General features: G+C 48.2%; 1 protein-coding gene across 3 annotated transcripts in view; it reads left to right on the top strand.

Moving 5' to 3' along the window:
* Positions 1-13,076, top strand: part of DNAH9 (dynein axonemal heavy chain 9) — a 112,311-nt gene that overhangs the window by 9,623 nt on the left and 89,612 nt on the right. For all 3 annotated transcript variants that reach the window (XM_064728903.1, XM_064728904.1, XM_064728905.1), the window contains 8 exons: positions 1,632-1,759; positions 2,389-2,497; positions 3,353-3,500; positions 4,568-4,742; positions 6,801-6,974; positions 7,993-8,200; positions 11,097-11,262; positions 12,130-12,232. In XM_064728903.1, coding sequence (XP_064584973.1) covers positions 1,632-1,759; positions 2,389-2,497; positions 3,353-3,500; positions 4,568-4,742; positions 6,801-6,974; positions 7,993-8,200; positions 11,097-11,262; positions 12,130-12,232 — 1,211 coding nt within the window. The remainder of the gene's footprint in view (positions 1-1,631; positions 1,760-2,388; positions 2,498-3,352; positions 3,501-4,567; positions 4,743-6,800; positions 6,975-7,992; positions 8,201-11,096; positions 11,263-12,129; positions 12,233-13,076) is intronic.

Raw genomic sequence — 13,076 nt, forward strand, 5'->3', positions numbered from 1 at the left:
CTTTGATTCCCTGGGAGCTGAGGGGGAGGTGAGGGAGGACAGCTCCATAAATCATCCTCGGCCAGAGGTCTCCAGGAGAAGGAGCTGCCACCACCTCCCCTGCCACCACCCCTCCTGCCCCCTGCTCCGCTCCAGTGCCCGGGTTAATTTCTTTTTAATTGTGATTGGGCACCCTAAATCAAAGTGACAGAGGGAAGTGTGGGATGTAGCCAACCCTCTGCAGAGAGAGCTGCACATTGGGGATTGTGGATCAGGGGCTGTGGGTGGCACTGGACAGCAGGAGGGACATTGGCAGGTGGCTGTCCAGTGTTCTAAATCCTCTAATGCTTCAAGAGAACTTACAGGGCTCCTCTCTGATGGCTCAAGGCAGATATTTTCTGCATGAACCATTCCTGGAAATGTTGTTTCTTGGTGCCAAAGAGCAGCCAGGCCATTTTCAGCACAGCCTGACAGGCGATGATGTGTCCCCTTATGGATCAGCTCCTCCTCCTTCTCTTCCCGAGTTCATCCTGTCACTCATTTCTGCCAGCAGCTGGGAAGTTTGCACATGTTAGGTGGAAAAAGGCCCCACAAGGGAATCCTAAAAGTGTTATTTGTAGATCCAAACTCTCCTTTCAAATCCCAAGACCCCTCTATGGTGTGGATGCCCAAGGTTGGGAGAGGGGCACTTCCCTCCTGCTGCTGCTGTGGCTGTGATGCTCCCAGGCAGGAGCTGCTGCTGGCACTGGCAGGGCTGGAGAGGTTTCCAAGCTGTGTCCAGCGTGAGGAATGGAGCCCAGGCAGAGCCAGGGAGGTGTTATTTATCTGTGACCCTCCCCCGTAGCTGTGTGGCTGAGCTGTTCTGCACAAGCTTTTCTTGGGTCGTGCAGTGCCATCGGCGGCTCCTGACCTGCATCCCGAGGGAATAGCTGGTTCTGGAGAAACAAAAAGCATGCCTGTCACAATTCTCCAGGAGAGAGGCTGCTTTTAATGCTTGCCTGATGTTCCTTCATGCAGACCAGCCTTTCCCTAGGTATTTCCTCGTGTGGAGGGGAGTGATGGTTTTGTGGAGCTCTCATTTGCCCTGCAGTACTTCTTCTCTGTTCCCAGCTTCTCACTCTTCTTAGCATTCATTATTTACTCCCCTTGAGATTCTGTATATTCTCTGTCTCCTTGATTTTACTGACATTTTGTTCTGTCACTCAATGTCAGTATGGGCTTGTTCTCCCCTCAGTCTCACTAAAGCAATGACCCCGTGTTTAAAGCATCTTGATTTTCCTGATATACTTCAAACCACAGGAAACAAAACCCAAATATAAGAATTTCCAAGGCATATTCAAATAGTTTTCTCTGCATTGTGTAGTTTGTGGGGTTTGTTTTCTCTGAGTACCTGCTCTTAATTTTTCCTATGTCTTATGGTTTTTAGTGGGAATGAAGCTCATGTAGGCCCACAGTAATTCTCAGTGATAATAACTCTGATAATATTTTTTTCTCTTCAAAGCAGATCTCATTATACAGTATTATTTATGTCCAGATGCAAAGAGTTATGAATGTATAAGGGGACAGCATAATTTTTAGGAAACTGCTGGAAAAATCTGTTAGAGCAGGTGACAACTTCAATGTTCATCAACATATTCATGTCACCCTCCCAGGACTGTTTTCATCAATCATGAGAGAGCTGGCCAACATCTCACATGATGGTCCCAAGTGGATGGTACTAGATGGAGATATTGATCCAATGTGGATTGAATCTCTGAACACTGTGATGGATGATAATAAGGTAATGGATGTCAGGTAAAGAAGCAGGTATTCCTTGTCGGGGGTGATTCAGCCTGGGAGAAATGCAGATTGTAATAACATCTCCTGGAATAACGCAGCTGTGTTTCCTCAGACACACCAAACAATATTGCATAAAGGCAATGGTGCATGAGGGAAATAAAACTTATTTTCATTGGAATTTCCCTTTTCTGGAGAGGCGTGCATGTGAGTAATTGCAAATGTCCTGATCATAACTTCAGGCCCTTTAGAAGTAGGGTAGGTACATAATTCTGTCTTTTCCCCACTCTGAGGAAGGGCTTTGGATTTGTGGAAGAGAGAAGGAGCATTCTTTGCCTGTCAGAAATCATGTCCTGGCATCCTGCTCCATCCCTCTGCTGGTCCTGGTGCCTCCTGTGGGCTCTCTCCGGCAGCTCCAGCTCCTCGCTGTGCTGAGCCCAGGGCTGGGGCAGCTCTGCAGGTGGGGTCTGGCCTGGATGGGGCAGAGGGGCAGAATCCCCCCTTGTCCTGCTGGGGCTGCAGACCTTTGCTGCTGTGCTTGGGCTGGGCAGCCAAGCCCAGCAGTGCCAAGTGCTAAACACTCTTCATTCCTGTTCCTGCCAGAGCTTCAGCTGTCTGTCTGTCTGTCTGCAGGTGCTGACCCTGGCCAGCAATGAGAGGGTCCCTCTGAACCCCACAATGAGGCTGCTGTTTGAGATCAGCCACCTGCACACGGCCACCCCGGCCACCGTGTCCCGGGCAGGTGGGTCCTGCTGGGCTGCACCTGGGGCTCTTTGCAGCCCTTTGTTGGCCAGCCTTAAAGGAAATATAGGTTGGATATTAGGAAAAATATTTTTACTGAAAGGGTGATAAAGTTCTGGAATGGCTGCCCAGGGAGGTGGTGGAGTCACCATCCCTGGGTGTGTTTAACAAAGCCTGGATGTGGCACTGGGTGCCAGGGTTTAGTTGAGGTGTTGGGGCTGGGTTGGACTCAGTGATCTTGAAGGTCTCTCCCAACCTGGTGATTCTGTGATTCTGTGAAAGCTGCCAGGCTAGGAGCACAGCTGCCTGTGGTGTGCAGGGGGTGTTCCTGAAGCTCACAGACCTGGGAGGATCCTGAGCCCAGCCCCACTTGTGGTCTGCCATCATCTGGGGGGTTTACTCAGAGTGTTGCCACTGCTGCTGTGGCTGCAGCACTGCTGAGAGAACTCTCCTGCACAGCTCTGTGTGTGCCTGATGAGGAGAGAGCAGCCTCTGTCCCAAAGAGCTTTTGGAGCAATGCATGGGAAGGGGAATGAAGGTGTTCCCTGGTGTCTGGTGCCCAGAGCATTAACAGGGCTCAGGCAACACCATGTTCCCAATTTGGGGCAGGGTCCTGAGAATTTCCTGAGTTACGTCTCTTCCCTGTGAATGTTTCTCCTCTGCAGTGGGGCAGGAGGAGGGGGCAGGTAGTGAGAGACTAGGTGCATTTGACGGGGTTTCTGTTGTTTTGGTTAATGAGGGACCAAGTGTATTTGACAGGGTTTCAGTTGTTTCAGAGAGTAGCTGAAAGTTCCTGGTGAAAAAAGGGAGAGCCCATGCTGTGTCCTTACCCTTGTCTCTTCTCCTGCACCTCAAGGGATCCTGTACATCAATCCCTCAGACCTGGGATGGAATGCCCCCGTGAGCAGCTGGATTGACCGGCGGGAGGTGCAGTCGGAGAGGGCCAACCTGACCATTCTGTTTGACAAATACCTGCCCGTGTGCCTGGACACCCTGAGAGCCAGGTACCCCTGCAGGCTGCCTGCGTCCCCTCCAGAGGGTAGGGGGTTGTGGTTATTAATTGTTGTGGTGTTTGTGAGGATCCCCAGGATGAGGTGAGAGATGAGAATTGACTCCTTGTTTTCAGAAGGCTGATGTATTGTATTGTATTATTTATGTATAATATAATATCAAATGTGTTATATTCATTATGCTTATTATATTTATTATAATTATGCTTATTATAATTATATTGATATGTATAATATAATTATTATCATTATATTATATTATATTATATATAATATATCACAACATAATATAATATTATAATACCCATACCTGCAATTTCATTAAAAAAATTTAAAAGAACAAAAGTCAGTGAACAACTGAACCTGGGCACCATCAGCCCCAACGAGGAGGTGTCAGGAGGAACTGCTTGAGTGCAAGTCTTGCTCTTTGGGACTGGGAGCTGGGAATCTTGCTGGGGAGCTGCTCTCTGGGAGTCCAAACTTTAAAGCTGTTGGCAGCAAAGCCCATCAAGCATCTCCAGCTCTCTGTGCTGAGCAATTGTCAGCCCATGAAATCCCCAGGATTAGCTGCACCAGCCCCGAGCTGAGTATTTTGGTAGCTTGCTTAATTCAGAAATTGTAGAACCAACCTTTCAAATAGCTCTAATTACTTTATGGAGGACTTCAGTGCTGCTACAATATTAGTTTGGAATTCTGTAAGTGTAGCTTAAACGAATGTAAAATGGCAAGATGAAAGGTTTTATTTTATTACTCCTCTATTTGACCGCTTTTGAACTCCTGGCGCTCCCAGGAAATCATCGCCTTCAGCAACTCCTCCATTTTACTTCTTTCAAGAGGATCAAAGTTTTTAAATGCCTGAAACTTCTGATTACTGTTATTATGTCTGTGTGTGCCAGTGCCAGCAGGGCCAGGCAGAGGATGGGTGTTCTCTTCTTCCTGCTGACAAGGAAAATGCTGATATTCTGCCAAAGCATTCCTGCCTTGCTTTCCTGGGCTGGGAGCAGCCCTGGTGCTTCACCCAGTTATATTTCCCAATTATATTTTCCATTTCCATCCCTCAGATTTAAGAAGATTATTCCCATTCCTGAGCAGAGCATGGTTCAGATGCTGTGTTACCTGCTGGAATGCCTCCTGACAGAGGACAACACCCCTCCAGATTGTCCCAAGGAGCTTTATGAACTTTACTTTGTCTTTGCTGCTGTCTGGGCCTTTGGTGGCTCCATGTTCCAGGACCAGGTAAGAAATGTGAAGATCAGAAACTTTCAAGAGACCTTTTATTGCCTTTTTTTTCCTATTTTTTTCTACTTTCCCAGACCTGAAGCTGTATCAGTGCTGCAGTTTGACCTGGAAACCTGAACTCAACAATCCCTTTCATGAAAGGCCTCATTATCCAGGTGGTAACAATGGAGAATGGCCAAGCCCAGCTTGGTGCTCCCTTGGTGCCATCACCTCGAGGTCCTTGTTGGAGGATTTAACCCTCCATTCCCTGTGTGCCAGCTGGGAAAACCACAGCCCTGCTTCTGTCAGTGCAGGGTGACAGCCTGAGGGGCATGGTTTAATTCAGAAATTGGTCCTTGCCCAGCTACTCCCTCCAGCCCCTCTCTCTGGCTGGAGCGTGGTTGGTGGCACTTGGACATGGCATCCCTGTGCCACAGCAGCCAGCCCTGGCATGGCAGGGCCTTGGCACAGCTGGGTGTGTGGCAGGAGGAGCTGGGAGCAGGCTCAGCATCCCTCTGGGAGGATTCTGGGCGTTGCTTCTCTGTAAATGTCAGGCAGGAGAGCGTGAGCAAACGGCGTCCGAGCGAGGGGGAGCCTGATGAAAAATGATCCAATATAAAAGCTGTTTATTGCTCCCTGCTGAAGGTGCCCTTCCTGGTGACCTTTTGCTGCTGAAATGTCAGGAGAAACAGGCTGGAAGGCTTCCCACTGCTCGGTGTTTGTTGGTGGGGAGCGGGGCCCCTCTATAAAAGCAGATGATAGATTTGCCATTTCCAGGCCCTCAAATTAGCAGAAATCCACACGGGGTTTTTGTTAAGGAAGCAGTTTGAGCTCGACACCATTCTGGCAATAGAGCTGGGGCTGGGACTGCTCCACTTAAGGGCTCAGCCCCTCCCAGCACTGGGAGCAGGGCGAGGCAGCACTGTGAGAAAGCTTTTAGCAGTGCTGCACATCCCTTTTCTGCTGCCAGGCTGAGGAGTTGTGACAGCAGGAGGAAGGAGATTACAGTCATTCTGCGTCTCTGGGCAGCACGAGACTGCAAAACCTTGGATGCTAATAATGTGGTTTTCAAATCCTCTGGTCTTTTGATGTGTGGTGGCTCGGGGAGATTTGCAGAGGACACTCAGTTCAAAGCCGGAGCCTGAGCAGTCCCTGGTCCCACCTGCTCCCAAAAACCTCTGTGGTGGCTATGGGGAGGAGAGACCTAATAGAGATGCCCCAGGAACAAACTGTGCTGCTCAAACTGGCTCAGTGATGCGTGTGCTCTCTCCCAGACATCTTTTTAGCAGCACTTTCCCTCTCCTTCCCCCCTTGTTTCTCCCCAGGGCTGAGGGCTGCAGTCCCTGTGCTCTGCGTGGGAAGGGTTCACACAGTGGCTGGCCCAGTTTCACAGAGGAGACCTGAGGCAGAGAAGGGGACTAAGCACATTTTGCAAATCCTGACTCAGTGTCTAAAGGAAAAACTGTCACCCCAGCTCCAAAAGAAAAAGTTCAGATGCTTGAAGATCTCCATGCAGGGAGGGATAGAAGGGGGAAAAGCAGGAAAGCAGGAGCTTGCTGGGCTCTGTGCCAGCAACCACTCTCCCATTCTTTGCTGAACTGGGGTCTGCTGCTCCTACTTGGAAAGAGTCCAGAAAACAACAACAAAGTGTTTGCAGGGTGGTGTGATTTATGAGGAAGAGATTTGGTATGCATGCTCTGACTGTCCATGGCCACGGATGGAGATGGATGTGGTGTCCTTGTCTGTTGGAAGAAGTAGGCACCAAAAATCAATCAAGTGTCTGTTTAGTCATAGGCACGTATTTCTCTTTTTCAAATTGATCCATCTGTCTAATCTCAGACATACTAGGAGTGATCAACACACAGGATGAATTATTTAGGGGAATAAATAGGAGTGATGAGAAAAAATGAAGAAAATGAAAAATTAGACTTAATAATAGGAAAAAGGATAAGGTTGTTATGCTGTGGAATATATTTTTAAGGACTAATCCCACTCTGGTGGACTGGGATAAATAACATTCTCCATCTCTAATAATTTCTCTGGATTTGTCTAATTTCTTCTCTCTTTATCTGGCAGCTCGTGGACTACAGAGTGGAGTTCAGCAAGTGGTGGGTGGCAGAATTCAAGACAATCAAGTTCCCTTCTCACGGCACAGTCTTTGACTTTTACGTTGATCCAGAAACAAAGAAGTTTGAGCCTTGGTCTAAACTCATCCCCCAGTTTGAATTTGATCCAGAGGTGCCACTGCAGGTAGGTGACCCCGGCAGGCTGCTGGGCTGGAGGAGTTCCTGTGTTTCAGGGACTGAACGTGGGTGTTTCAATGAAGTCTAGTGAAAGGCCAGGCACTGATGGAATTCTTTATTGGATACAACTAAATCACCCATCTTTTCTTGCTGTGCTTTGGCAGTAACAGCACAACCTCCATCCATCTTCCAAGCAGGAGTGATGTACAGCAAGGCCAGGGAGCTGCTGTGCCCAGGGTGGTGACACAGAGCAGGACAAAGCCTCTGAGACACCAGAACTTGTTGTCATTCTCGTGGCTGTAAACAGAGATGGGTTTATGTTTGTGCCAAGAAAAGAGTTCCTCAGGTAGTCAATTGTGGTTGCCAGTTGCACTCTTGTGTTTTTTCAGAAGTGCCACACTGAGCAGATGACTTGTAAAAAACATCACTGATTTAGCAAGGTGTGATTTTGTGGGGGGATCCAAGTGCTGCTCCCAGGGGTGTGGTGGTGTTTGCAGGGGTCCCAGGATGAGGGAAGGTATGAGCGTCTGACTTCATGTTTCAGAAGGCTGATTTATTATTTTATGATATATATTATATTAAAAGAAAATGATATATTAAAACTATACTAAAACAATAGAAGAAAGGATTTCATCAGAAAGCTAGCAAGGAAAGGAATGGAATGATAGTAAAATCTTGTGACTGACCAGGCAGTCCGAGCCAGCTGACTGTGATTGACCATTAATTAAAAACAACCACGTGAGACCAATCAAAGATACACCTGTTGCATTCCACAGCAGCAGATAACCATTGTTTACATTTAGTTTCTGAGGCCTCCCACCTTCTCAGGAGAAAACATCCTAACGAAAGGATTTTCCATAAAATATGTCCGTAACACAGGGTCTCCCCTGAAAAGGTAAATTTTAATGGCTGGCAGCATTGGATATTGATTTGATGGTTCCACAAACATCATTCCTTCGCTAAAAGGCTAAAACATGAAGGAATCATGGCAGGGGCACTGAGGTGGCACTGTGCTGTGCCCCCAGGCCTGCCTGGTGCCCACGGCTGAGACGGTCCGGGTGCAGTTCCTGGTGGCCAGGCTGCTGCAGCGCCGGCGCCCCGTGCTGCTGGTGGGCACTGCTGGCACAGGCAAGTCTGTGCTGCTGGGTGACACGCTCTGCTCGCTGGACACTGATGCCTTCCTGGTCAAGAAGGTGCCCTTTAACTACTACACCACCTCTGCCATGCTGCAAGGTAAGCTCTGAAACTGTGCTGGGGGGGTTAGGGTTGGATATCAGGGGGAATTTCTGTGCATAAAGGGTGGTTGGGGATGGGAATGGGCTGCTCGGGGAGGTGGTGGAGTCAGTTGACAAAGCCTGGATGTGGCACTCAGTGCCATGGTTTAGTTGACAGGGGGGTGGTGTTAGGTCACAGATTGGATGCGATGATCTCAAAGGTCTTTTCCAGTTTGGTTAATTCTGTGCCATTCTGTGTGATTCTATGTCATTGTGTGCCATTGTGTGATTCTGTAACATTCTGTGTGATTCTGTGTGACATCATCATTCTGTGGGATCCTGTGTGATCCTGTGTGATCCTGCAGCATTCTGTGCCATTCTGTGTGATTCTGTGCCATTCTGTGATTCTGTGTTTCTGTGATGTTCCTGGGGCACCCATTGTGGTTTGGAGCTGGATGTGCACTGGGATCTGAAGAAAAGACCCCTGGGTGAGTTGCCCATGTTGTTGTGGGCACACTCACAACCCCACAGTGAATCTCTCTGCTCAGCAGAGCCCTGCTTTTGTGGAGATGATGTTTTCCAACCTGAGCATTTGCATTCTTAACCCCACCACTCTGGTTTAGAGTTGTGCCAAAGCCCGGGCTTCAATCTGCTGCAGTTTCCATGGCTTGTATTTGACTTGAAGTGTTTTTAACATGCTGGAATTGAAGAATAAGATGGGTTTTTTGGAAAGGATCCAAACTGTCCTCTGTGTGCAATGATGGGAGCTGCATCTCAATTAGCAGTGAGGATGGTGCTAATGGCCACGTGCAGGCTGGAAGCCAGGCCTGTTCCTGGGGCTGTGTTCCTCTCCTGCCACAGCCCAACATGTCCTACATCAAGTGCCACCCCCTGCCCAGGGGCACAGAGCTTGCTGGCCTGGGGGGCTCAGACCCCTGAGGAATTTCTTGCACTTCAAGAAAAAAAACAATGGGTAAAACCTCCTATTTTGGCAATTCTCACAGCCAAAAGTGTGGCTGTGTGATGGGAGCAATCTGCCTTTTTCCTTTTCCTCCTGGAGTGGGGAGTGCCCTGGCTTGGGAGGGGGCTCAGCTGCGTGTTCCCCACCTGCCCAGGTGAGCATGTGCAGGTGTGGGGCAGGTACAGGGTGTCCCTTTTGCTCTGAGCTCCAGGCTGAGCCCTCCCCTTCCTTCCTCTGCAGAGCCCAGCACATCTTCATCACAGGGAAGTGTGATTTATGCTGCCTGGCATCCTTCCCCACTGCTCATTTTTTAGTTAATTTGTCCCTTTTTGTGGAGTTTGTCAGTTGGCTGCTTTTTTTTCATCCCCAGCAGGTGCCTCTTTAGATTTGTAAAATGTGAATCCAAAGCAGTTTGGGATTCTAGTTTTTATTTACTTTGCAACCAAGAGCCAACCTGAAAGCTAGGAATTTTTAGTCATGGTGCCTGTTGGGACAGAGATTTTTTAAGGTGCAGAGCTGCATTCTTGAGGGGAAGCACAGGGATGTGTTTCAAACAATAATTGTGGACCTGTAGCTTAGAGATTTTCATGTGCATGGGGGTTAACAGGAGCCAGATTCTCTGTGTACCCAAACCTGAGCACATTTTGGGGATTTTCTTTGGTTTATTGTGACCAAATCCCATTTCCTGTGGAGCCTGGACCTCTGGTGTGCTGGTCCATGCCCTCTTGGACCTCTGCTCCTCCATCAGCTCCATCCCTCTCTCATTCCCCACCTTCTCCCTCCAGATCTGCCTTGAGAAAATGAGAATAAATGGTGTTTTTTGGAGTTGGGTACTCTTTCCCCCTTGGCCATCAGGGTGAGAGGGGCCACACTTGCCAAATCTGAGTGTTTGAGGGACTGATGGGGATGTGTCAGGAGCCCAGAGCAGGGACCCTGCAGGCTTATTGTGGGATAAGCTTTGAATTAAAATGCAACTTCCACAAACATGTCACTTCATCCCCAGTAATTGCATTTCACTATGATGAATCTCCTGCATCCTTGTTTAACCTCGAAAAGGGCTGATTTTATGTGTTAATTAAGGCCTAATTAAATTTAAATTAAATGCTTATTTGAAACACTTAATTTGACTTGCTACCAGAAATTTCAAATATTGTGGTTTTATTGAAGGGGGAGAGAGACTCCACTGAGGAAAAATCTATCATTTTTCTAAGCACAATTCATGGCTTTGTGCAGAAGTGTCTGTGACAAGAAAACAGCTGAATTCTTAGTGGGTAACCAGGCTGTCTGCAGGGCACCCAAGCAGGAAACAAATGGGGTTTTAAAAGATTCGTGGTCTGAAAATAAAACAACCCAGAATATAAATTTTCCCTAATAACTTTTGCCCTTGATAAGGGATGGCTGAAGTGTGAGTTTGCACAAATTTTTTATCAAAACTCCCAGTTGTCCCTAATTACAAAGGATTGCTCCTTGCCTTTCTGCTGCTTACAGGAGTGGTGATAACCCCAAAACTCTGACAGTGAAATAAATTCTGCCTCCATCTCCAGGAGGGCTGGGAGAACCTGGGAGTGAGGATGGGCTCCAGGAAAGCTTCTGGCAGGAAATTCACCCCAGAAAAGCTGCTGCTGTTTGCTTTGCCCCTTCCTGAGGCAGTAAAGGTTGCTCAGGCCGCAGTGAAAGAAATCAATAACCTATAAAACATTTTATGCAGCAGTGTGGGGTGATCTGCATTAAATATCACTCCAGCATTGTAAATACTCCCAATATGCTACAGTCTAGAGCAGCACATAACCTCAGCCTTCTGCTAAAACAAATGGGAATTTTCCAGAGCTTCCAAATGAGTTTTCTCTTCGTGCTCTTCCTTCCTAAAAAGCCACAAACCTCACAGGTGAGCTGGGAGGGCTGGGGCTCCCTGCAGCAGCCTGAGCACTCACCCCAGTCCCTCCTGCCCCTGCAGGTGTGCTGGAGAAGCCTCTGGAGAAAAAGGCTGGCAGGAATTACGGCCCCCCAGGCACCAAGAGGCTGGTGTACTTCATGGATGACCTGAACATGCCCCAGGTGGACGCCTATGGCACCGTGCAGCCCCACACCCTGCTCAGGCAGCACCTGGACTATGGACATTGGTACGAGGCTGCTGGATTGCTCTGGGGTGGCTAATTGGCAAATCTGCACTGCTAAAAGCAAGGAAAGCAAAAAAGCAGAAGTATTGACGCTGGCTGGGGTCTGTGTACAAACCACCAATGGGACGGGACCGCTGTAGAACGTGCCTTGAGCTGTTTGATTTTCCAGCATCAGTCTCACTCCATGGTTATGACAATGGGAAGATGCCAGCAGCTCACATCCCAGGCAGCAGACACAGAATTTAATGTTACAACTCACTTTAAAAGTTTTTTGACCAATCATGCAAAGCAAAAGCACATTGACAGTAGTTCCATCCAACCACTATAAGCACAGGTACCTTTGGTTAAACAATGCTTGCTTATTTCAAATACAATACCTGTTTGTAAGCCTTAAACACAATGTACAGAGCTCCATTATTAAGCTTAGAACTCCCTAATATCTCCCTAGATAAACTTTTCTGTAGCTTAGGGAGTTATTCTAGACAAGCATTAATACACAGACCATTGTTCTATTTGTCCTTGCTTTTCTACAGTTTAAATAATTTTTCTGCTGACCAATCTCATGTCTGCTGCTTAGCTCTTATCACAGTTCTGCTGCTTCTGAGGCCTTCTGCAGCTTTCCCAAAACCCTCTGATTTTGTAGATTCCCACAAAGCATAATATTTGATTGAAGCCCGTATTTCCCTTAAGCTGTCATCTAACAAAAAATTCTTCTTCTTCACATTAAAAGCAGTAGTGTGTGCGTTCGTGTTGTTTCGTGTCCTACAGTGACAGAGTCTCATGCTGTACTGACTGAGCTAGCTGGGCAGACATGGATTGTTACACCCAGGGGTGTGTGGTCACCATCTGTGGCTTTTGCTGTGCCCCAAGGTACGACAGGAGCAGGCTGTCCCTGAAGGAGATCAGCAATGTGCAGTACGTGTCCTGCATGAACCCCACTGCAGGGAGCTTCACCATCAACCCCCGGCTCCAGGTAAAGCCCTGCTCCATGGGTGGGTTGTTCAGGCTCAAGGCTTCAGACCCTGTTGTCGTTCAATCAGTGGAAACAGCATGAAGTGGCTAATTCCTGATGGAATTTCTCCCTTCTTTGTGTTTCCTCTTGTTTTACTGCCCAGTGGGAGGAAGAAGTCACAAGTTCCCAGGCAGCTGGACACACACTCTCAGGAAAACTTCTGGTTCAGAAAGGCAGATTTTATCTTCCTCCAGCTGATACTTACTGCTGGACCATAGTTCTTGAAAGTCTTTTGGTGGTCAGGCACTGGGAACTTGTAGCCCAGGGAAGTGGTGGAGTCACCAACTCTGGATGTGTTCAGCAATGAACTCCAAAATGGCACTCCACAGTATGCTTTGGGATTTGTTCAAAGGTTGGACTTGATCTCAGAGGTCTTTTCTAACCTTAACTATTCTGTGTTCTCTTGCTCTACAAGTTCCTCATCAACAAAGGGTCTTCTTGAGGTGGCACCTTCTGGGGCTGCTCCTACCAAAGACAGGCCTGGGCTTCACCAGGGGTCTGTGGGGCCTTCAGACCTCTCAGCTCTTCAGAGGACTGAGCTTCCCTTGTGAAATGCCACTGAAAACCCCTTGTTCAGCCAGCAGAAGGTGTCTCCTGCCAGCTGTCCTCTGCTGGGAATTGGAGGGGGGATATGGTTATGGTGGACTTCAAGTCATGGGATCATAGAGCATCCCAGGTTGGAACAGACCTCAAAGGATCACCTGGGCCAACCTTTACTGGGAAGTGGAGCCCAGATGAGATTGTTCAGTGCTGTGGCCAGCCATGGAAAGGGCACTGACCTGGGAGATGGTTTCCATCTCTCTGA

The sequence above is a fragment of the Zonotrichia leucophrys genome, chromosome 18 (assembly GCF_028769735.1).
Source record: "Zonotrichia leucophrys gambelii isolate GWCS_2022_RI chromosome 18, RI_Zleu_2.0, whole genome shotgun sequence".
Lineage (NCBI taxonomy): Eukaryota > Metazoa > Chordata > Aves > Passeriformes > Passerellidae > Zonotrichia > Zonotrichia leucophrys.